The sequence below is a fragment of the Micromys minutus genome (genome assembly GCF_963924665.1).
Source record: "Micromys minutus genome assembly, chromosome: 6".
Lineage (NCBI taxonomy): Eukaryota > Metazoa > Chordata > Mammalia > Rodentia > Muridae > Micromys > Micromys minutus.
The window spans coordinates 43,838,060-43,864,166 of NC_137975.1; the positions used below are offsets into that span (position 1 = coordinate 43,838,060).

The 26,107-nt window shown below is 39.9% G+C and overlaps 1 protein-coding gene across 2 annotated transcripts in view; it reads right to left on the bottom strand.

The window, feature by feature from the left end:
* SPAG6 (sperm associated antigen 6) overlaps positions 1–26,107 on the bottom strand; it is a gene marked incomplete at its 3' end in the record, with an annotated part of 64,209 nt that overhangs the window by 12,408 nt on the left and 25,694 nt on the right. Inside the window, exons 5-8 of one of the 2 annotated variants that reach the window (XM_080918422.1) lie at positions 12,012–12,217; positions 11,008–11,181; positions 9,787–9,939; positions 7,144–7,335 (exon numbers count right to left, since the gene is read on the bottom strand). In XM_080918422.1, the coding sequence (XP_080774548.1) occupies positions 7,144–7,335; positions 9,787–9,939; positions 11,008–11,181; positions 12,012–12,217 (725 nt within the window). The remainder of the gene's footprint in view (positions 1–7,143; positions 7,336–9,786; positions 9,940–11,007; positions 11,182–12,011; positions 12,218–26,107) is intronic. The other variant, XM_080918423.1, reaches the window with a different exon arrangement.

Sequence of the window (26,107 nt, forward strand, 5' to 3'; positions counted from 1 at the left end):
CTAAGGACACTGTCAAGAAAACAAAACGGCAGCCAACAGATTGGGAAAAGATCTTTACCAACCCCACATCAGATAGAGGCCTAATATCCAAGGTATACAAAGAACTCAAGAAGTTAGACACCAGAGAATCAAACAACCCTATTAAAAAAATGGGGTGCAGAACTAAACAAAAAGTTCTCAATTGAATATCGAATGGCTTAAAAGCATCTAAGGAAGTGCTAGACATCCTTAGTCATCAGGGAAATGCAAATCAAAACAACCCTGAGATTCCACCTCACACCAAGCAGAATGGCTAAGACCAAAAATTCAGATGACAGCCGGTGCTGGCAAGGATGCAGAGAAAGAGGAACACTTCTCCACTGTTGGTGGGGTTGTAAACTGGTACAGCCACTCTGGAAATCAGTCTGGCGATTCCTCAGAAAATTGGACATAGTACTACCTGAAGACCCAGTTATTCCACTTCTGGGCATATACCCCAGAGAAGTTCCAACATACAACAAAAACACATGCACCACAATGTTCATAGCAGCTCTATTTATAATAGCCAGAAGTTGGAAAGAGCCCAGATGTCCTTCAGTAGATGAATGGATACAAAAATTGTGGTATATTTACACAATGGAGTACTACTCAGCTATCAGAAAATATGACATTATGAAATTCTTAAGAAAATGGCTGCATCTAGAGAATATCATCTTGAGTGAGATAACCCAGTCACAAAAGAACAGACATAATACGCAGTTACTGATAATTGGATACTAACACCAGAAAGCTCTGAACACCCCAGAAACAACTCACAGATTATATGAAGTTCAAAAATAAACAAAGGACAAAAAAAAAAAAAGAAAATGAAAAACCATGATGCTTAATCTTTACACAACAAGAAAACTTTTACTATTTCTAGGTTACATCTTGTTTTATATATACTTTATGCCCATTGTAACTAGTAAGATTTTAATGCATACTATCAAACCTTTAAAAAAAAATCAAGTACTGACAAAAATGTATTTGCATACTTTTATGCATAAATGCTTAAAATCTGTGCATTTATCTTTGTTTCTTAAAATAAAGTTGTTCAATTTTTAAAAAAAGAAATAAACAGTTTTGTTTCCCCTTCTAAGTAGAAGTGAAGAATCCAAAAAGAAGAAGAAGAAGAAGAAGAAGAAGAAGAAGAAGAAGAAGAAGAAGAAGAAGAAGAAGAAGAAGAAGAAGAAGAAGAAGAAGAAGAAGAAGAAGAAGAAGAAAGCCTCAGTCTTTAGGGAAAAAAATAAATGTATAGCACCCTCTCAGTGTGGTGGACCTCAAATCATTAATAATCCAAGATCTAAGATAATAGCCTTGTGGCAATTTTTGGTATTCACAGATCATTATGCTTAATCTATACCCAACAAGAAATTTGTATCCATGCTACCTTCTGTCCTACATGTACTTAATGCTTATGGTAACTAGTGGGATTTCTATGTATGCTACCCAACCTCTTAAAGAATTAAGTACTGACAAAATTATTCGTATAATGTTATGCCAAAATGCCTTTAAAAATCTGTAAATGTATCTCTCTTTTTTTAAAAAAAAAAAGCGGTAAGGGGAAAAAAAGAAATAATGACTGTTCACATGTAAAAAAATAAAAAAGAAGAAGAAGAATCATATATTAACCCATCCCTTTTTTTAGAATTTCTGATGTTCCACTCACAGTGAAAAAGATCAAATATGGACTGAAACAATGTGTAAGAACAAAGCCATGCCATTAATAAAATTCATTTAATATATTTTTCTCTAAAAAAGTAAATATTAAAACTCTACAAAGTTAAAAAGTATAAAATGTACTAATTTACTGTAAACTAACATGTCTTAGAATAAATAAATATGTAAGTATACATTTATAGCCATTAAACAGACAACTAAATCATTGTATTTGTTTTAATCTACAATGTAAGATGATAGTTATTATAAAGTATATAATGTATATACAGTAACATATCATTACTTCTGTGTATAAATCTATATATTATATAGCTATATATGATATCTATATGGTATATGGTACTCTAAACTGTCAAAAAAGTTCATTTCACATAGACAAATGTCTAGTGTGTGAATTATTCTTATGTGCATTTGTAGAAGCTGCTATAGCTCATGGACAGAAATTGGTCCATTTTCAAGTAGAAGCAAAACAGAATCTGCTTAACTGTCCAATCACCTGTCAGCTGAGAATAACTCCACAAAACATAGGTTCCCCATGTACCATCCCCACCTCCACTCCCCACCAGCCGCACTGTTCCTGCTTTCAAACTGATACAATATTGCTGTCCGCAGCTGTGAGCCTGGCTGAAGGGCCCCTCTGTGATGAGCGTGTGCTGCAGCAGTCTGCCTGGCTGGGATACCGTTTCTTTGTATGTTACACAAACTACTTGTCTGCCCACAGCTAGTTCTCTCTAGAATCCCCCATCTTGGGTATAGTGAGTATCCAGGCTACCTTAGGGACATTGCTCTTTAGTCCTCGGAAGTCACAGCACACTTGCCTTTCTGCTTCTGTTTCTGTATGTCTGGCAACGCTTTTGAAATGAAGGACCATTTTGGTTTTACACCATGGACTTTATCAATGGCTATTGTTGTCAGCAAAACTTTTGTCCTTATTTGTGGTATAGGATTTTAGGTTTTCTTTAGAGAGCCAGACTAAGGAGCCTTACATAGCGTCCATTGCTGCATGGGTTAACTAAAGGATGAACAGAGGTAGCCCACAAGCAGTGTGAATGGAAGAGAAACCCATTTCCAACACGCCTTATTATACTGTCCCTTTGTAAACCATCTTAGGCCCATGATGACCTTAGCAGACCAAGAAATTTAACTTAACTGCTATTGCTAACAAGGCCAAATAGCTGTAATGGCTCAGGTCATATCAATCACAGCTCACAGACAGCCCTGCTCTAACTCAGACCGTTCCACGATGATGGTGACAGATCAAGGGCTCTAAAAAGAAATCTAATGACCTTAGAAGTTTGTCATGTTTCCTCTCATTAATCTGAAAGACATACACTTATTTTATAACTATTCTCTTAGGTAGTAATGATGTTGTGATAATTATCAACTCTATTGTCATACATGAGGGAATTATTAGTTAATTAAGGTTTGGCTTACCTGCCTATCTCTTACCTGAGAAAATTAACACACAAATTAATTCCAGGGCAGAGTTGAAAATAGAGCTCAGTGACAGGGGCTTGCCTAGCTTGTAGAAGGCCTTGAGATCGAAACCAATTTTCAATTTAAATTTAAGTTTGATATTTAAACTCAAATTTAAATAATAAAACAGGCAGATGATCAAAGAATATGCACAAACAACTTTCAACACTACTGGCCATTAGGCAAATGAAAATCAAAAGTAGCTAGAGTAAAAGAATAGAATGAATAAATAAAATTCACAAGGATGTATAAAAATCTGCTGTAAAAGAAACTAGTTCAGTAGTTCCTTAAATCTTAAATCTTAAAACATTAGCAGTGTTTCCCCAAATGTACTTCAAAAAATATGCCCAAAAGAAATGCAGGTGTGTCTCCTCCAGCTTAGAGACACAGTAAATGTGCCTGCTGTTCAAGTCTACCCAGAGCCTGAGTCTGATATTCAGATGGAAGGAGAGAATCAACTCCAAAGTTGGCCTCTGATCTCCGCATACAGCCATGGCACACACGTGTATGTGCACACATCATATGCACACACATACATGCACGAATACATACATGTGCACAAGCTACTGATCAATTTTTAAAAACTGAAAAAATAAGTCCACATGAAAACATGTGCAGATTGATAAAGAGTTGAAAGAGTTCAGTGCCTGTTGTCGTAAATAAAAAGTTAACCTTTTACCCTGTGCTAGAGCCGGCACCATTAGGCCACATGGCACTGCGGGGTATCTTTAACTCAGAGGCTCCATGCTGCCCCCGAGTACTTGTAGACCCCGGCTTCCTTTGACCCGGGCAATCTGCTCTGCCCATCCTGGCTGCTTTTGATCTGGGTGGTCCATGACAGCCCCAGCATGTTGTTTTCACTCACTTTTCCTTGGCGTGTTGTTGCCAAGCCTTGCACACACAGAGCCCAACTCTGTGGCAGGCTTTGTGCGTCCCGCCGCTACACCCTCTTTTGAACTCAATTAAGTCACCACATCAAAGAACACACAAAATAAGATGATCCAATTGGTATAATATAATTTTCCCACCTAGATAAGTCAGATCATCCTGTACAATTCCATCCCTTATAAAATATTTATAACAACTTTATCCATATAGAGATGAGTTGAAAGAAACATCTGCATCTGTCTCCATGTTGCCTCTTCTTGAATTTCCCACTTTCTCCTTCTCTCCTGCCTTACCAAAACCTTGTCCCCGCCACACTCTCTACTGTCCAATCACATATCACCTTGACATCAACAAACAAGTGTCTATCATCAACTAGTGAATGACAAACAGTGTAATATTATCCAATAACAGAGTGAAACAAAAGACCGACACACACTATGGAAGAATATTAAAAGTCAGGTTAGGGGCTGGAAAGACTGTTCAGTGGTTAATAGTGGCTGTTCTTCCAGAGGACCCAGGTTTGATTCCCAGCACCCACAAGGTGGCTCGCAACAGTTGTAATTCCAGTTCTATGGTATCTGATGCCCTCTTCCTGACCCATGGGCACCAGGAACACATACTACACCGATCACATGCAGGCAGGACATTAGACAACAAACTAACAAAACTCCTTCAGACCAGACACAAAATGTCATGAGTATTTGTATCATCTTGTAGAGACAGAAAGAAAATTAACAGCTGCCTGGAGGCAGAAGAGAAGTAGAGGGACAACTGACGAGATGTTAGACGGGAAAACTTAAAATCAGTTTGTAGTGATGACTTCAAAATTCTGTAAGTATACTAAAACACACTGGGTCTTATACTTTAAGTGAGTAAGACATGTAAGTTACATCTCAATAAAGTTACTAAACTACACTGAAAAGTATGAGAACATTGGACCTATGTGGAGTTAATGACCTGGACAATGTCCTAAGGACTCACAGCCAACATAAGCTAAAGCATCAGCAAGATGCTCTAAAGAAAATATATTGGATGATGTAGTCAGATAACTTTTCACTCTTTATTAAGGCATTAGAACAGCACAAGGGCAGCAAACATTGACCACACAGGAGTAATTCCAAGAGGCTGTTCATTGGCTCTCCCTGATTAGACCCAATTAGTCAATGCTTGCAGAAGCTAACATGCTTCTGACACAAAATGAACCTTGAGATAGCTTTATTCTTTAAAAGCTGCCACAGAGTATCAAATGATAAATGCTGCTAGACAGTTCCTAATGCTTTGGATACACATTTTCTAGTGTGCTAGTGTTAAATCACAGAAGCTTGACAGACTTCACTGGGCACTCCAGGAGACCCTGGAGAAGAACAAAAAAGAGACCATCCTACAGGGAGAAGTGATTAAGATGAAGTCCAACATCTGGGAAGGTTTTGTTGCCTGGGAAATTATTAAAGGCTTGCTCTTTACATTTAATGCCCTGTGCACTTTCTGAAAGTAAATACTGTATCAAAAAAAAAAAAAAACCCTTCATTTCTATTAGTTAGCCTAACAAAACCACCTATGATGAATTAAACAGAATAACAGTTATCTTACTTTTAAAAGTAACATTTTCAATAAACTTTTCCCATGGATAGTTGTACAATATAATGTCACAGTGGTTCATTTTGAAAAATTATGTGGACAAGGCTTGGTGACTGAGGGCTTAAATGCCTAGTATGTCCAAACCCTCGGTTAATCCCTGCAGCACTTGGAAGTAAGAATTTCTAATGCTGCCTAAGGGCCACATTGCCAGCGTTTCTGGAGCTGTAATTACTGTTGATTACATTATTTATTAGCTGGCTGTATCTGGACAAATCAGAACTGCAAATGGGTCTGGAAATTTCTCACCAGGAAGTGGAAGAATCAGACGCCAGCTTAACTGGAGAAGACCTGGGAGGGCCCAATGCTGATCTCCTGTCTGGTATTACTATTGAGGTTGCCTCCCTGGGACAGTCATGTGAGGGAAGCCCTGAATCTATGTAAGCACTGCTTTGATTTGGAAAGTCTTATAAATTGAACAATCAATTTTCAGAAAACTAGCATGTAAACATAACCAGATAAACTCACTGATAAAACTTACAAAAGGGAACATTCTACCTTGTCATCCAAAGCTGCACGCCAGCACATGTGTTTCACGGCTCATTAATCTAGTCATTTAATTAAATTTTAATGCACTTTACTATTAATTTTGTTTTGGGCTTTAATTTACATTTATCTTTTATTCTGTGTGTATGAGAGGATGCAAACTTATGCCTGCAACAAGTGTACAGGGCTCAGTGGACAACTTGGCCTGAGACTGGTTCTCTCCTTCCTCGTGTGAGTCTTGGGGACGAAGCTTAGCTTGGGCAGTCATCACCTTTACTCATCAGGCCACCAGGCCACCAGGCTACTAGGTCACCAGGCTGCATGCTTACCTTAGTTTGAATTACTGTTTCCACTGTAAACTTCTCCCATGTCAGTTGAAAGACTCCATATTTTCCTAATATGTATTCTAGGAAATATTTTCTCTTCTTGAAAATATAGAATTATTAAATAGTCCACCCTACTTTATATGCCTATTTCATGAATTACCTTCACAGCCAGTATTTTTTTATAATTTGCCTTTTAAAAGATACAAGGATCAAAAAGTTTTAATTTTATGAATCTTAAATGTTTTAAAAAGAAAGAAGACACAGAATTAAAAGATCAGACATTCTTGAAATTAGGAGAAGTAAATTATAGCTTCGGGAAGAGTCTTTCACTGGTTATCTCTTTGAAAAGCAATTTAAATTCTTTGGCGCTCAGTTTTTCTGACTGGAAAATGTACAGAATGTTCTCCAGCAAACTCAAATTCAAGAATTCTGTATTTATCTGTACAAAATTTCCATGAAAACACAGCACTGACCATGGAGACTCAGGAACCAGTGTTCAGAGATAAGATGCCCCGTTCTCCTGACAGATTCATATTTCTTGACTGAGAAAAACAACACGGGCCACCAGGAAAATCATGGTATTGAGCTACATATTTTAAAGAATGACTAAGCCCTGTTGAAGGCAAGCACGTACTTTCACCTGCAGGTCCTCAGAGCTCTCTGGGGTCATGTACAAAGTCAGCAGCACTGGCAACGTGTTTGTGATAGCGACAGCGCGTGCGTGTTCTGGAGTGTGTCTCCCAACCTGCCCTAGAGCCCAGGCAGCCGCAGCCTTAATATGATCTTCTGGTTCTTCCGACAGGCAGTCTGACAACTGGGGTACACCCTGCAGTGGGGATCAAAAGAGCAAGTGCCATAAATCTACAGCAGGATTAACGTCCTCCCTGTCTCTCAGGCATTACAAGAAATCATTTCAGCCTTGATCTCTCTCTCTCTCTCTCTCTCTCTCTCTCTCTCTCTCTCTCTCTCTCTCTTTCCCTAAATGGTTCAATAAATGCTCCCATCACAAGGGTGGCCATTTCTTAAGTCAATAGACCGACTAGAGCTAAATTACCTTAATTACCTGTAGCAATCCAACTTAAATAAGAATGTCTCTCTAGCTTCTATCCCCAGAGAGAGGGGCATTTAAACAAACAAGAGTGATGCCTTAGACCAGGCAAAATCAGATCCCAATGGGACAAACAGAAACCTTTATTTTCCTTTGTTTAAAAGGTGACACATTTGTTTAAATGGCAGCTCTCAGTTCAACCTCAGCGATGCACATACCGCAGGTACAGTGAATCTGAAAGCACAGTAACTGCTGCAAACTAAGAATCAAGTGAATATGGAAAAGAACCCCCCCCCCAAGAACCTTTTACATGGACCACACTTCACTAATATCTTCCCTGAAGCACCAGCTACATTTCCTGTTGGCTCTGTCCGTCTTATAAGGACAGCTCTGCATATTGTAACAGGCCAGATGTGACCAGGTTGTTTTTGTTATGTGGGTGGCACGTGTGTACATTTTGCATTTTAAACTCTAATTTTGATATGTTTAAATAATAAAAACATTATCAAAAGTCCTCAAAATAAGTTTATAGATCTAGGGAAAAATCAAACATATTAGGGGACTGGAAAGATGTCTCAGCGGTTAAGAGCACTGGCTGCTCTTCCAGAGGGCCTGGGTTTAATTCCCAGCTCCCATTCAGTAGCTCACAGCTGTCTGTAAATACAATGCCCTCACACAGACATACATGTAGGCAAAACATCAATGAACATAAAATAAAAAATAAATTCTAAAAATAAAATAAACATATCAATTTTTAATTCCAGATTCTGTATAAGGTACAATTTTATAACTAATTTGAGACAATACTAATTATTTCAAATGTGGTTTCACAAGTCAATGCTGCTGTGGCAAAGGTCAAAACATATGCCTTCCCCATAGCCTCTTAATTTGTTTTTTCTTTCTTTTCTTTTCTTCCCTCTCTCCCTCCCTTCCTCCTTCCTTCCTTCCTTCCTTCCTCCCTTTCTTGTTGAAATGACTTGATAAGGAGCCTGTGCTTTTAGGACATGAGATGGAGGAAGCAGGGACCGAGGGGAGGACCAGCAAGCAGTCCTTGTACTTCATTCAAGCTCCACATTACTGGCCCCAACTGTGAATACACAGATGAGACCAAGAACATAAATGTGCTTAGAGGCAACAGAGCCATAAATAGTAGACATTATCAACTGGTCCCTGACGCCCCTCACAGGACAAGGAGGAAAGGCCTCTCACTGCTGTGTGGCTTGCTTTCAGATCTCTGCTTCCACCTCAGTGCTCAAGGGACTGAAGGCAAGCCAGTGGCAGAGACAGGCAGCAGCCCTCACTGAGGAAGGGAGAGTGCCCTGGCCAGTTCCAAAGGATCTGCAGGGAAGTAAGGACCGAAACCCCAGGCACATCCCTAGTGAGCCCCAGTCATTCCGTAGCAAGAGAAGAACGGCACAGGACAGAGAGGGCTCAGTACAGGGACATCCGTGTGCAATAGGTAAAAACCAGGATCTGGGGCTCCTTTGTGTTGGGAGGATTAGCAAGGGGGAAAATCCCTTTTCTGTTTAACAAACAGCAGCAGGTTTTCAATGCTGATAAGAACCCTGCCCCCTAGAGGGCTGCCTGCCACACACAGTGTGAGCACACAGTCTTTGAAGTGGTCTTCAGGGAACCTCTATCTATATTCCAACATATTATGTGAGCACCTACTACAGGCCACAGCTACACTGTTCATACAAAGCTGTAAACTGAGAAAAGACTAAATTTCCAGAGCATAAAACAACAAAAATATGACTGTTTGTTGTGCCCTCTGAATGCCTGATTGCTTCTGAAAAGAGCCAGCATCATCTTACCCAAGATGACAGCAACGGAAGGATACACAGACCTCTGGGTGCATGAAAGTGATAAACGGGCAAGTCATTTAAATGAAGTTTTTAACTGGAGTGTTTTTAAGTATGCACAATTAGTCCTTCAAGATATATATATATATATATATATATATATATATATATATATATATATATATATAAAGGCAGATTATAGTAATGCTCAATTAAAGGTCAGTATTAAGTATAGAAACCTTTGCATATTTATTTTATAGTTCACACCTTTTGTCAAAGATCCCACCCCCAAAACATATCAATAAACTCTGGTGGGCATGAGCAGTAAATAGCTGAACACCTTTAGGCAATTCTTTTACTGTGTCCAGTTATGTTTCCGATCCTGGTGTCAGCCATGAAACTGACGAGAGCCGAAGCACGCACCAACCTTAGAGATGATCACCGCCATGGCCAGGTTCTCAGAATGAGCAGCCACGTAGCCCAGCATCATGATGCCGGGGAGACGAATGTTCCCTTTGCAGGACCCAATGCAGTCGATCACAGCAGCCACGCCCCCTGCATTAACAATCAGCTGGGAGAGCTGGAAGAGTAAGACCCCAGACGGCACAAGACGGTCTTTAGACAGGGCTCAGCCACACTCAGTTTAGTACTTAACCTCCCGGTAAAGGTGAAGACCACTCCAGGAGGGCACTGCATTTATTAAAGAAATGTTCAGGTATAATAACCTGCCATTTCAAATGCCCAAATATTCATAGTGGAACAGTCCATTCTTTGGTTAAAAAGAAAAGGTACAACTTTCATCCCTATTGTAATGAATTTCAAAATTCCTCACTTAGACACTAAGCTGAAGACTAGTTCATACCTAGCTAACCACAGAATTGCCTATCCTAGTGCCCGAGTTTAAGGATGAATCAATGTCCAAAGACATTGATCTAATTACCCACACACCAACTGTGATTCCTACCTGGGTACATTTCGGTTCTGGAAAATTTTGACTATTAGAGATGCTGGATGAAATTTACTTTAACATGTAATGAAATAAAAACTAGATTGGTCAAAGTACACCCAAGAAAAGGAGACAATTTCAAAATTAACACGGGCTTGGTTCTGTCCCATTTAAAAACCCAGAGCAGAAAATCACATTAGAGCAGCTAGCTATCTGGGTGCCATAGCAGGCCCAAACTTCAGAGGCAATATTATTCCCATGTTCCCAACCCTCATAACTGAGAAGAATGATAGCGGTTCGGATAGAGTCTCCCCATCTAGCTAGCAATGAAAAACTAGCAATAATTAATGAGTAGAAATGTATTTCAAACCCAAATGTCATCAGTACAGTGGATCTCAAGCGGATGTGATTTTGTAGCCTAGAGAACATTTGACAATATTTGGAGTCAGGTTTTATTGTTACTACTTGTGGGGGAGGGGCACCAATGCCATCAAGTGGGCAGAGTCCAGGAACACAGGTGAGCATCCTCTCTACCACGTAGACAGTCACATCATCCAGAACGTCTGCAGTGCTGAGGGTGAGGAGCAATGGAGCAAGCTCTGACCTCATAGACAAACTGGTATTTAATTAACAAAAACAAAACTGGCTTTAACTTTGTACTGAGGCCTGCCTGCATTTCGTTTGGTTTTGCTTTGCTTTTACCTCCGGTGTATGCTTTGCAATCTCTCTAATCAGAGTACACGCATTCTTCTTCACGAAGTCATCTTTGTCCTTCAGACAGGTAAGGACGACCGGGAAAATCTCCGCCTCAACAACCATCTCTGCCAGGTCCACAGAGTGCTTCGCGATGTGACTCAGAGCCGAGAGAATCTGTTGCTGATCGGCAAGAAAACAAACTAAAGCGCAATGCTACAGAGCTACTGTTCACCTCACAGCTCAGCTGTGACTGCCTTGTCAGAAAACAAGGAGCTATGCAGATATTGAACACAATCTAAGATTTCTGAGCCTTGAGACTTTCACATTTTAGTCACAAACTGAATATTTTTAGATGGTTTTTTTTTCTATTAGTTCTCCACTGAGTACTTTAAAATATTTTACATGGAGTTAAAATATAGGTCCTTTAGGTAAATATCTTCTTAATTACGCATACACAGGTTGCTGATTTGTGATATGTGTGATCTGTAATACAAGAGCAAGCAGAATGAACATCTTTATGGCATGCAGTTGGTACCATCTGAAATAACTCCCCATCTGCTTAGCTAGTGTCAATATTTTTAAAAGTATACATGTGTAGTTGTGTAGTTGGTAAATTTAGAAGGCTGCCACAGGAGTCACAAACATGGCAGTTTTCATGAGAAATTTAAATATTCTAATGATGAGCTAGAAAACCTCTCAGCCCTGTTTTCAGGCTAGGACTATCCCACCTGAGTTTTCTGGGGCAAGCCAACCCTTGTTTTATTATTGTTAATACAAATGCTACCTCGAATCTTTAGCATTGGACACCAGTTTCTAAATCACATCTTACACGTGACACCCAAAGCATTATTTCCACCTTAAAAGACCCAAGACACAATTCTTTCATATCTGCTTTCTATGGTGTTTGCTAATTGTTTTTCTTAATATCACTAGTCTGTACACATCGGCATTGTCTCGGATTGTTAGAGCCACTGGCTTGTCTGTTGTCTCTTGACCTCGGTAGTAAATACCTTCAGTTTTTCATCAGGGTTGAGGATCATCTGGGCTAAGTGAGCAATGGCTCCTACATCCACCACCGTCTGTGCCAACTCTGGTGAGTGCTTTGAGATATCACTGAGGGCCGAGGCAGCGATCCTTTTCAAAGCAATTTCTGGCTCCTGGATACTGAGTACTAAAAGAGGAACGGCTCCCGCATCCACCACAGCTTGTGACAGTTCTGTGGGTCCAAGCAAAGTAATTAAGTGAGTCTGGGTGACTGACCCTTGTGCAAGCCATCTTTCACCCTGACAGATAGAGCAAAGGAAAAAGGGGAGGGTGTACTTCACTCTCTCCGCATCTGCATTTCAAATCAGCCTTTCTGGTTTCATAAACCATGTGGACCAATCCTGAGCTGAAAAGAACACAGGTCAATAGATGGACCTCCATTTACATGAACACATTTGAGGTAGATTAGGCTGAGATGGCTTGTTATTCTTTTTTTTTTTTTTTTTTTAAGAGAGTAAGCAGATGTCAGCTGTTTAAGCTCTGGTAATTCTGTGCTTCTCAATAGGCAAGCATTTTATGCATGGTTTACAATAACAGAGAAAATTAAAGTACCAAAAATTTGCCAACCACACTAATGAGGCAGTATTTTGTGCTATTTATGTGAGTCGCCATTAGCATGACTCGTGGACCGATAATGTTGATTGCTAAATTCCTTTCATCTGGTAATACTTTGAAAATATTTTAAAAAATAGTTTATACAAAATAAAAGGCTGCCGTTTCATTGTATTCTAAAATACTTTCAAAAGGGAAGTTTATAACTTTTCAACATACTTTCATATTAATATTAATATTTAGGTAAAGGAATGTTTATTTTAACCATGCTATACAGAGAATAAACAAATACAGTGCTGATTTACCTATAATGTCCAAGAATAACAACTGTAAAATAATAAAGTTACACTTCAGAGAAAGCTCTTGGAGCAGAGCCCTATAGTGCACATGCAGTGAGTGTCATTGTCCAGTAACACGTTCTATTCGCGATGCATGTGTGGTCTCACTGAAATGCATAAATTTTTCCAATCTCTTCCTTCCAAATTGCGTCCTTCTTTCCCCATATCTCTAGTGGTATATATTATATACATATATGTGATATGCATGTATATCATTGTCAAGATAAAATAACTATTTACCATGTCACTTAAACCTTTAATCTGGGAATAAGTTAATTTTTCAAAAGATTGGTAATACTACATTTTCTAAAATGAACTAATGTTAGCAAACACGGGTTAGTGTCTATAACTTGTTTTCCTTAAATTATCAAAATTACCTTAGAAGACTCAATACTGTGTATACATTTTATTTATTATTTCATTAAACAGGTATTCATGGAAGGTTATTATGTGCTAGCCTCATTTAACTCTGGAAACTTATAGGCAATCTCAAAAACCTGAAGAAAGAAAAGAAATTTTTTTCTGAATATAATATCAGAAAGATTTGGATACCACATGGCAATGTAGCAGGTTCCTCAGAAGTATCTCTGGTCTGCTGTGGATCTACCAGAAGATGGCCAGGACAGCAGGCAGAGACAAGAACCTGTCTCTCTCCCATGCATTCCCACCCACTCTAGGGAAATGAAGACAATATAAAGTTATAACACTCAGATTCCCTGTTAACTAACAGGTTTCTGAGGAATTCTACCTAACCCAAATTATGCAGTGTTTGTGGTAATATCAATGTGCCTACTGGAATAAGGTAATGTAATGGTAAATACCGTCTGCAAGTCACCCAGGAAGCAGACCTCCAGGTGCACTGGTGATGGTTTGTTTAGATTAAGGCTAGCCTCTGAGAATGTCTGAGAATGATTGTTGTAAGTTAATTAATGTGGGAAGACCGGGTTTGATGGTGGACAATACCATTCCCTGAGCAGGGTGATCCTGGGCCCTGTAAGACTGAATCTGCAGACTGAGCACCACCCGGAACGACTTCATTGGCTCCTCTCTGCTCTTGGCTGCAGATGTGACAGTGACCAGTTCTCTGTTCCTGTCACTGTAACTGTCCTGTCAGGTGCCTGAATAAACCTTTTCTCCCTCACATTTTTCACAGCAACAGAGAAGAAACTAAGGCAGGTGTTTATCTACAGAAAGTGGAAAGATCAATTCACTTTTGAGTTTTCATTCTTATACTGTTGTAGGAGTAGCATACAGTATAATTCAACTCTTTGATGGAAATATTAAGCCAGCCCCAGCCATGTGAATAAGCCATTAACAACCAGCCCTCAAGGTTCTTTCTACAAAGCATCTGTGTTAGATTTATACGTATTTTCTCATTGAACTTTGGGGTGACACATGCTCCATCACCCGAATGGTGAGCCGTTAATACCAAAGCAGACTGTCCTGAAATGCTACCTAGCTCCCCACTATGCTACTCCATAGAATCTGAAAGCAATGCTGTTGAATGAGGGGAGACTAGTAGATCCCTGGAAAAAGCTCTGCAAGATGAGGAAGTTTCTTGGACCTACACTAGGCCCAGCAACTTTCTACTTAGATTCTCTACTTAGATCCTGTCCATCAGCAAGTGTATATGGTCCCATGGTGCTGGGGTCTGCACTTGAATACCACATGCTGTTTCTTAGAAAAAATATTGACCAATGACCTTCACCCAAGCAGTCTCTGACAGCTGCCCTTCCATGGGTAAGGGAACCTTACCTGGGGATTCCACTGTACTGTGTGCATACATGCTGCCTTCAGACTCTCTCTGTGTTCAGTAATGCTTTCTCCTCTTTTCTATCACCACTTTCTCTGGGGGATCAGACCAGTGACCAGTGAGTATACCAGCAAGATTTGTCAATGAGGGACTCGTATTGGGCCAAAGAACCTCAGCTGAAGTCTACTGGAAGCTTTGTGAAGGCTTTTCCCGAAGTATGCCGAGATTCACAACGAGGAACAGCACAGCAGTTTCTTTGCTGAGTGTGGCTGTGTCTGCAAACTACATCTGGAACACCTACCCTGTCTTGTGGACAACATCACTGATACTTTGATGGTTGAGTACAAAAATGAAAAACATCTGGGTGCTACCTAACACTGTCCAGCTCGGAATAGCCCTGACTCTGAACTTTATGTCAGCTGGCATTAAGTTCTTATACACATTCTTATTGCTTAAGTCACTGTGCTCAATGCTCAGTAACCAAGACCTAAAAGCATCCAGATATACAATTCTTGCCTCTCCTGTGTTTGCTATTTGCCTATATATGCCAGGTGTTCAGAGAGTGTGTTCTATTGGCTAGATCCCTGGCTGGGCTTGGAGAAAGTAGAACATAATTAAATCCATGTTCTAGACTAGAACTTGCTCCAAGTGAACTCAGGAAAAGACTGCTACACAGAGCAAAACCGGCCTTGGGACTGTGGCACATCAAGGACATGTGTACTGGGGCTTCATCCAGAAAGAGCTTCCTGCATACTCCCTCCTCCCCACCCCTCCTTTTCTGTTGCTTGTCTACCCCCCCCCCAAAAAAAAGTGAGAACCAAGCATTCAGAAATTACATACATCTAAAACTTTTCCTAAGAGAAATTTCAGGGAGCTCGTTTTGTTTGTTTTTTGTGTGCGGGTGTTTTTGCCTACATGTATGTCAGCATACCACATTCACACCTGGTGCCAGAGGAGACCAGGAAGGGGTGTCAAATCACTTGGGACTGGAGTTACAGATGGTCCTGAGCCACTATGTGGTTGCTAGGACTCAAACCCGGGACCACTGGAAGAGCCGTCAGTAACTACTGAGCCATCTCCGCGGGGAGCTCATTTTAAAACTATTTTAGAAGGCAGCTTTTGGCTATTCAGTTAACATGCTTATGAAAGCAGTGATAGTTATGTACACAGATGCTCACTGAAGACTGTTTCAAAAATAAACAAGAAGGCCGAGTGTGCTAGGGAACGCCTTTAATCCCAGTACTCAGGAGGCAAGAGGCAGGCAAAGCTCTGTGAATTCCAGACTAGCCTCATCAACATAGTACGTTCTAGGCCAGCCAGGGCTACAAAGTAAAACCTGATCTCAAAAGAATCAAAGTTTTAAGAGTAGCCAAGAATTTTATCTTTAGTCCCTGAAAATATCTTAGCCTCATCTTAAATGTTAAATTAATCTTCAAAATTAATTTATAAACATGTATTCTATTATAAACTATAACATTGTGCATTAATATATACTTATTAAATAACATATTGCATCATATAATAATTATATACTATAAAAGTATATCATATAATATAAAATATATAATATAATATAATAATATGCAACATATTATTATATATATTTATTGGCATAGGGTTGCACTCCTGTGATTCAAACTTGGGAGGGTAGGTATGATGATTAGTTCAAGATTACCCTCAGCTCTGTAGCAAGTTTGAGGCTAGCCTCGACTACATGAAATCCTGTGTTTATTGCCATTTTATTCATAATAACTGGGAAACAGAAGCAGCCTAGAAGTCCATCCACTGAGTGGATGATGAAATTATGACATATATACAAAATATAATTTGATTAAATTTGCAGGTTATTGTATAAAATTGGGAAAATATATTCAGTAATGTAACCAGACAAATAAAAAATAACATGTCCGGCCAGGCTTGCTACCACATACCTTTCTTTAATCCTAGCTTTTGGAAGGCAGAGGCAAATGAACCTCTGTGACTTTGAAGCCAGCCTGGTCTACATAGTGAGTTCCCAGACCGCCAGGGCTACGTAGAGAGACCATGTCTCAAAAACAAACCAACAAAACACCTATGCTCTCCTCATATATGGACTGTCTTAGGGAGGAAAGGGTTTATTTTGCTAACGGTTCCATCACTATTCACCATCAAAGAAGTCAGGACAGGAACTCAAGGCAGGAACCTGGAGGTAGGAGGTGAGGCCATGGAGCAGTTATGCTTAAAGGCTTGTTCACCATGGCTCTTCCAGCCTGCTTTTTTACAAAACTCAGGACCACCAACCCAAAGGATGATACCACCGTCAGTAGCCTGGACCCTCATTAATCGCTACTGAAGAAAACATTCTGCACCTGGGTCCTATGGCGGCATTTTCTCTGAGGCTTCCTCCTCTCACCTAGCTTTTTCTCTGAGGCTTCCTCCTCTCACCTAGCTCTAGCTTGTGTCGCACTGACATACAACCAGCCAGCACAGGACTCTAACTTCAAATCTCTACTCTTGTGTATTTAACTTAGAAATAAGCTAGTTTTTTTTTTTTTTTTTTTTTTTTTTTTTTTTTTTTTTTTTTTATGTGCCAGAAGACTCTCTTGTCGACTGCTGGAGAAAAAGGGCTTCGGGGGTCTTACCCATCTGGGGTACACACTCAGCCCTTAATCTCATGGCTTAACTATGCATTAAGAAGTTGTCTGTTTGGATCAAGGGTGGTAAACACAATGCCTGCAGGGCCCAGCCCCACCCCCAAAAAAGCTCAAGAAGTAAGGAAAGCAGCCAACTTGGGAGCAATGAAGAAGGGAAGTCACTGTCTATAAGATATCAGTTCCCAGCCTGAGCCCTGTGTGGCTGGGCAAGAATACAGGCATGCTGCTGTCAGACTTTTCTAAACTGTGGAGCGCCTTGCCCTTTAAGTGTGAGCAGCTTTATTTTTTTAAGTCACTCTGTATGGAACAACATGATGCTGGCCAAATAAAACACCTCCACCTAGGAGCCGGCTTCAAACTCAGCCAGCATTTTACAACCCCAGGCTTAAGTCTTCTGCCTTCGAAAATGACCTGCCTTTGCAAAAGGCTTCCCAGACACAGAGGCATGGTGTCCTTCCTGCCTTTAATTCTTATGTTTATGTTCAGTGGTCTCATAAAGGAGGAGTCACCATAGTGATGACAGAAGAAAAGGGACAAAGCAAGAAACGATGAAACATTAGCCAACAAAGGGGCAGGGCTGATCTAAAAAAACGAACACTCACTGGTTTTCCTGCTCACATGTACAAAGAGAAGCATCAGAGCAAAATGAAGTGATTCTGAGAACTCCTACATTAAAAAAAAAAACCCTAATTTCTTTAACTTTACTTATTTCCAAGCCTGTAAAGATGTATTTTAACCTGTTTTCCTAGAAAAGGGACCAGAAGTCACAGTCCAGTGCCTTGCACTTAGGCGGTACTGCTTCTGTTTAAACATGGGCTGGCTGGAGTTTGCTCTAGCCATAAAATTAAAATACATCACGATACCACTTCTGAGCTTTCATTTGTTTATTTATTGTCTGTTTGTTTGTATGTTCATTTGCTTATTTATTTAGAGACAGAGTCTAGTGTATTCCAGGCAGATGGCCTTAGACTCGTGATGCTGATGACCTTAAACTTCGGATTCTCCTGAGTGAGCCTCAGAGTGCTGGTTAGCATACCACTTCTCAACACTGCTGGAGGTCCATGTTTGGCATATGCTAGGCAAACCCTCTACTAACTGAACTGTAGCCCCAGCCCAATAAAACTTTAAAGAAAACAACATAGAAAATACATTGAGAAAATACTCTTACATTAATACTAATCTGACAGCCCATTCAACCAATGTTTCATAATTAGATGAAATTATAATTTAAAAAATTAAGCTTTATTTCAAATCTTCAGTACGGCTTCAACACAGCTCTTCCAAGCAAAATTAATATAGTCTTGGTGTGACCCAGCTGCTACTTTTTGTTGTTGTTGTTATTATCTACTACTATGTAACATCACACCAAACTTAGAAACTCATAGTCAGAAATATGGAAGTAGTTTAGCCAAGGAACTCAAACCTTTCACTAGGCTACAGCTGAGGGGTCAGCCTCACTGGATGGCTGCTACAGTCATCTAAAATTACTTCTGTGGACACTCATGAGTCTTGGGAGGAACTTACTATTCTTTCCAGTATGTGGACTTCCCAGTGGGTCATCCAAAAAGGGTATATCTAAAATAATGACCCAGAACACAGGATCAAATACAAACCCTGTGCTCCTTCATAACAGAGCTTCAAAGTTACAGAACGTTGCATCTGTTGGGAGGACCACACAGGATGTACACAGTAGGAAGCAGACACCACTGGAGTGTCTCCCGTGGCAACCTGATCTTCACCAACACAGCTGAGAGATGCCACACCCAGAGACTACACTCTCTCAGTTTGACTATAACTTTGAGCTAACTGTTTGATATCTCAATTTGCAGATAGTAACCAGAAAGGTACAAAGAGGAATTTTCTTTTGTTTGAATTGGGTATTTTTTCCTTTACATTTCAAATGTTATACCCTTTCCCATTTTCCCCTCCAGAAACCCCTATCTCATCTACCTTCCCCTGCTTCTATGAGGGTACTCCCCCATCAACCCACCCACCCCTCCCACCTCCCTGCCCTGACATCTTCCTATACTGCGGCATCCAGCCTTGGCAGGACCAAGGACTTCTCCTCCCACTGATGTTCAAAAAGGCCATCTTATGTTACATATGCAGTTGGAGCCATAGGTCTGTCCATGTGTACTCTTTGGATGGTGGTTTAGTCCTTGGAAGCTCTGGTTAGTTGATATTGTTGTTCTTATAAGGTTGCAAAACCCTTCAGCTCCGTCAGTCCTTTCTCTAACTCCTCCACTGGGGACCCTGTTTCTCAGTTCAATGGCTGGCTACCAGCATTTGCCAATATATTTGTCAGGATTGGCAGAGCCAGAGAGGAATTTTCTGTGCATTATAAAAATGTTTGGTGTAGAGTTTCATCAGGACTGGTGGCCTGCCTGCAGGTTGCTGGGCACCCAGAAGAGCTGCAGGAGTGTTCTCACTCCTGAGCCCAGGGGTGAGTCCACACTCCCTCTCCACAGACTATCTCAGGAGAGGCCTCCCAGAACTCTCAGGGTGCAGTTAAAAGTGCTTCCTTGAAAGAGACACTTCAGGCCCAAGGACAGAGCCAGAGCAGTTGCATCAGGACTGGGCACTGCCATCAGAGCTCACAGCCTACCCAGAGAGCCAAACACCCAGGAGCAATCTCCCTCTGGAGAACACGGGCCCACATACCCACAGGACAGACAAGCTCCAGTCAGAGAAAACAACAAGATCACCTAGCATTACCTATAACAAGATGGCAAGAGACAAGCATAAGAATCTAAGAAACGGAAACCAAGACAGCCTGGCAACATCAGAACCCAGTTCTTTCATCACAGCAAAGAGTGGGTATCCCAACTCACCAGAAAAACAAGATTTATACTTAAAATCATACCTCATGATGATGATGGAGGTCCTCCAGAAGCACATAAATAATGCACTTAAAGAAGTAGAGGAGAGCCTGGAGAACACATGGAAGCAAGCTGAAGACCTTAGAGAGGAAACACAAAAGTCACTTAAAGATCTACAGGAAAACAGAAACAAACAGGTGAAGGAATTGAAGACAAAAATAGAAACAATGAAGAAATCACGAAAGAAACAACCCTGAAGTTGGAAAACCTAGGAAAGACATCCGTAGGCGTAGACACAAGCATCACCAACAAAATATGAGATGGAAGAGAGACAGACTCTCAGGGGCATAACATAGAAAACACTGACACAACAAAGAAAATGCAAAAATCAAAAATCTTCTAATACAAAACATCCAGGAAATCCAGGACACAATTAGAAGACCAAACCTAAAGATACTAGATGTAGAAAAGAGCGAAAACTCTCAACTAAAAGTCCCAGTAAATATCTTCAACAAAATTATAGAAGAAAACTTCCCCAGCTTAAAAATACAGATGACTACGAACATACAAGAAACCTACAGAGCCCCAAATAGGTTGGACCAGAAAAGAAATTCTTCCTGACACATAATAGTCAAAACAAATGTTCAAAAGAAAAAAAGAATACTAAAAGCAGTAAGGGAAAAGGGACATGTAACATACAAAGGCATACTGATCAGAATTACACCAGACTTGTCAAGAAGATCCTGGACTGACATCAAACAGACCCTTAGAGAACACAAATGCAAGTCCAGGTTAATAAATCCAGTAAGTCAATTACTATAGATTGAGAAACAAAGTTATTTCAGGACAAAAGTGAATTTACATTTGTCCATAAATCCAGCCCTACAAAGGATAATAGACAGGAAACTCCAACACATGGAGGGAAACTTCACCCTAGGAAAAGGAAGAAATTAATCTTTTTGCAACAAACCTCAAAGAAGAAAAGCACACAAGCATAATTCTACCTCTAACAACAAAATAGCAGGAAACAACAAACACTATTATTTAATCTCTTAACATCAATTCCCCAATAAAAAGACACAGACTTGATACATAAACAGAACCCAGCATTTTGCTGCATACAGGAAACTCATCTCAGCAACAAAAACAGGCACTACCTAAGAGTAAAAGGTTGGAAAATACTTTCCAATAAATGATCCCAAGAAACAAGCTGGAGTAGCCATCCTAATATCAAATAAAATAAATTTTCAACAAAAAGTTATCAAAAAAGATAAGGACACTTTATACTCTTCAAAGAGAAAATCTATCAAAATTAACTCTCAGTCCTGAGCATCTATGCTCCAAATATAAGGGCGCCTACATTCATAAAAGAAACTCTACTAAAGTTCAAACCATATATTGCACGGCACACAATAATAGTGTGTGGGAGAATTCAACCCCCCACTCTCATCAATGGACAGACCATGGAAGAAGAAACTGAACAGAAACACAGTGAAACTAAGAGAAGTTATAAACCAAATAGATTTAACAGACATCTATAGAATATTTCATCCTAAAACAAAAGAATACACCTTCTTCTCAGCACCTCATGGCACCTTCTTCAAAACTGATCATATAGTCAGTCACAAAACAGGCCTCAACAGATACAAGAACATCAAAATAATCCCATGCATCCTATAAGATCACTGTGGACTAAGGCTGCATCTTTAATAACAACAAAAACAACAAAAAGCTCACATAAATATGGAATCTGAACAATGCTCTATTCAACAATAGCTTGGCCAACAAAGTAATAAAGAAAGAAGTCAAAGACTTTTTACAATTTGATGAAAATGAAGGTACAATATACCCAGACTTATGGGATACAATGAAAGCAGTGCTAAGAGGAAAACTCATAGCTCTGAATACCTCCAAAAAGGAACTGGAGAGAGCATACATTAGCAGTTTAACAGCATACCTGAAGGTTCTAGAAGAAAAAGAAGCAGATACACCCAAGAGGAGTAGATGGCAGGAAATAAACTAAGAGCTGAAATCAACCAAACAGAATAAAAAAGAACTATACTAAGAATCAACAAAATCAGAGGTGATTCTTTGAGAAAATCAACAAGATCAATAAACTCTTAGCCAGACTAACTAGAGGGCAAAGAGAGAGTATCCAAATTCACAGAATCAGAAATGAAATGGGAGACATAACAACAGAAACTGAGGAAATTCAAAAAATCATCAGATCCTACTACAAAAACCTATACTCAACAAAACTGGAAAATCTAAAGGAAATAAACAATTTTCTAGACAGATACCATGTACCAAAGTTAAATCAGGATCGGATAAACCATCTAAACAGCCCATAACCCCTAAAGAAATAGAAGCAGTTATCAAAAGCCTCCCAAGCAAAAGAAGCTCAGGACCTGATGGGTTGAGTGCAGAATTCTATCAGACCTTCACAGAAGACCTAATACCAGTACTCTCCAAACTATTCCACAAAATAGAAATAGAGAAAATACTACCCAACTCATTCTTCGAAGCCAAAATTATGCTAATTCCTAAACCATACAAAGACTCTACAAAGAAAGATAACTTTAGACCAATTTCCCTCATGAACATTGATGCAAAAATACTCAATAAAATTCTTGCAAATCAAATCCAAGAACACATCAAAATGATCATTCACCATGATCAAGTAGGCTTCATCCCAGGGATACAAGGATGGTTCAATATACAGAAATCCATCAATGTAATGCACTATATAAATAAACTCAAGAACAAAACCACATGATCATCTCTTTAGATGCTGAGGAAGCATTTCACAAAATTTAACATCCCTTTATATTAAAAGTCTTGGAAAGATCAAGAATCCAAGGCCCATACCTAAACATAGTAAAAGCAATATACAGCAAACCGGTAGCCAACCTCAAACTAAATGGAGAGAAACTTGAAGCAATCCCACTAAAATCAGGGACTAGACAAGGCTGCCTACTCTCTCCCTACCTATTCAACATAGTACTGGAGGTACTACCCGGGGTAATTAGACAGAAAAAAGAAGTCAAAGGAATACCAATTGGAAAGGAAAAAGTCAAAATATCACTATTTGCAGAGGATATGATAGTATACATAAGTGATCCCAAAAATGTCACCATAGAACTTCTACAGCTGATAAACTACTTCAGCAAAGTGGCTGGATATAAAATTAACTCAAACAAATCAGTAGCCTTCCTCTACTCAAAGGATAAACAGGCTGAGAAAGAAATTAGAGAACTGACACCCTTCACAATAGTCACAAATAATATAAAATACCTTGGGGTGACCCTAATCATGCAACTGAAGGATCTGTATGACAGGAACTTCAGGTCTCTGAAGAAGAAAATTGAAGAAGACCTGAGAAGGTGGAAAGATCTCCCATGCTCATGGATAGGAAGGATCAACATATTAAAAATGGCCATCTTGCCTAAGGCAATCTACAAATTCAATGCAATCTCCATCAATATTCTAACTCAGGCTGGAGAGATGGTGCAGCGGTTAAGAGCACTGACTGCTCTTCCAGAGGTCCTGAGTTCAATTCCAGAAACCACATGGTGGCTCACAGCCATCTGTAATGGGATCTGATGCCTTCTTCTGATGTGTCTGAAGGAGTGATAGTCTAGTCACATGCATAAAATAAATAAATCTTTTTTAAAAATCTAACTCAATTCTTCATAGAGTTAGAAAGAACAATTTGCAAATTTATTTGGAATAATAAAAAACCTTGGATAGAAAAACTATTCTCAGCAATAAAAACAAAATACAAAAACTTCTGGGGGAATCACCATACCTGACCTCAAGCTATATTACAAAGAAATTGTGGGGGGGGGGAAACTGCATTGTATTGGTACAGAGACTGGTGGGTAGATCAATGGAAAAGAATCAAAGACCCAGAAATGAACCCACACACCTATGGTAATTTGATCTTCAACAAAGGAGCTAAAAACATTCCATAGTAAAAGTATAGCCTCTTCAACAAATAGTGCTGGTTCAACTGGCAGTCAGCATGCAGAAGAATGCAAATTGATCTTTTCTTATCTGGTGTACAAAGCTTAAATCCAATGGATCAAAGACCTCCATATAAAACCAGGTACACTGAAGCTAATAGAAAAGAAAGTGGGGAAGAGCTTATAACACATAGACACTGGGGAAAGTTTCCTAAACATAAAACCAATGTCTTATGCTTTAAGATCAAGAATCGACAAATGGGACCTCATGAAATTGCAAAGCTTCGGTAGGCAAAGGACACTGTCAAAAGAACAAAACAGTAACAAACAAACTGGGAAGAGATCTTTACCAATCCCATATCTGATAGAGGGCTACTATCCAGTATATACAAAGAACTTAAGAAGTTAGACTCCAGAGAATCAAATAATCCTATTAAAAATGGGGGACAGAGATAAACAAAGTATTCTAAACTGAGGGATAATGAATGGCTGAGAAGCACCTAAAGAAATGCTCAGCACCCCTAGTCTTCATGGAAATGCAAATCAAAACAATTCTAAGATTCTACCTCATACCAGTCAAAATGGCTAAGAACAAAAATTCTGCTGACAGTAGGTGCTGGTGAGGATGTGGAGAAAGAGGAACACTCTTCCACTGTTGGTGGAATTGTAAACTGGTACAACCACTCTGGAAATCAGTCTGGCGATTTCTCAGAAAACTGGACATAGTACTACCTGAGGACCCTGCTATACCACTCCATTAAAAACAATGACTTCATAAAATTCCTAGGCAAATGGGTAGAACTTGAAGCTTTCATTCCGAGTGAGGTAACTCAGTCACAAAAGAACACTCATGGTATGTACTCACTGAGAAGCAGATACTAGCCCAAAAAGCTCGGAATACCCAAGAAACAATTCACAGAACTTATGAAGCTCAAAATGAAGGAAGGCCAGAAGGTAGATGCCTCATTTTCTCTTAGAAAGGTGAACAAAACGTTCATGGAAGGAAATAAAGGGGCAAATAGAGGAACAGGGATTGAAGAAAAGATCATCCAGAGACTGCCTCACCTGGGGTCCACCCCATTTGCAGCCACCAAACCCAAACACTATTGCTAATGCCAAGTAGTGCTTACTGGCAGGAACCTGATATGGATGCCTCCTCAGAGGCTCTGCTAGAGCCATACTGATACAGAGAAGGTTGCTTGCAGCTAACCATCAGACTGAACATGAAGACCCCAAGGAAGGAGCTAGAGAAAGAACTGAAGGACCTGGAACGTTCTGCAACCCCATGGGAAGAACAACATTATCAACCAACCAAACCTACCACAGCTCCCAGGGACTGAAATACCAACCACTGAGCACACAATGAGAGACCCATGGCCCCAGGTCCATATGCAGCAGAAGATGGCATTGTCTGGCATCAATGGGAGGAGAGGCCTTTGGTTCAGTGAAGGCTCATTTTTCCAGTGTAGGGGAATGCCAAGGTGCTGAGGGGGGAGAGGAAGGTTGGGAGAGGGAGCACCTTCATGGAGGCAATGAGAGGGGCAGGAGGGATAGGATTTGGGAAAGGGGATGACATCTGAAATGTAAATGCAAAGAATATCCAATAAAAATTTGAAAAAATAAAGAGGTATTAGCAAAGAAAACAGTTGGTGTAATTTTTCTTTGTCCTCACACTTACAAATGTCACTGTCTTTTCATCACTCCCATCTCATTCTTGGGAAATGCCAATGTTTTTTATTCAGACTTTATTGGTATCCATTTTGCTTCCACCCAGTGCTAGGTAGAGTCCCTGCCTTTTAGAAACCCAGGGGGATGGAGAACCTCATATAAAGTTTATGAGGTTCTGATGGGAGTCTCTGTGGACCCAGGGCAAGGAAGAAGGCAGCTGAAAGGCAAATGACAGTAAGACACTTGAGATTAGAAAGGTCACACTGGATACCAGACACAATGGTGTACACCTTCAATCCCAGCATGAAGAAGGCAGAGGCAGGTGGATCTCTGT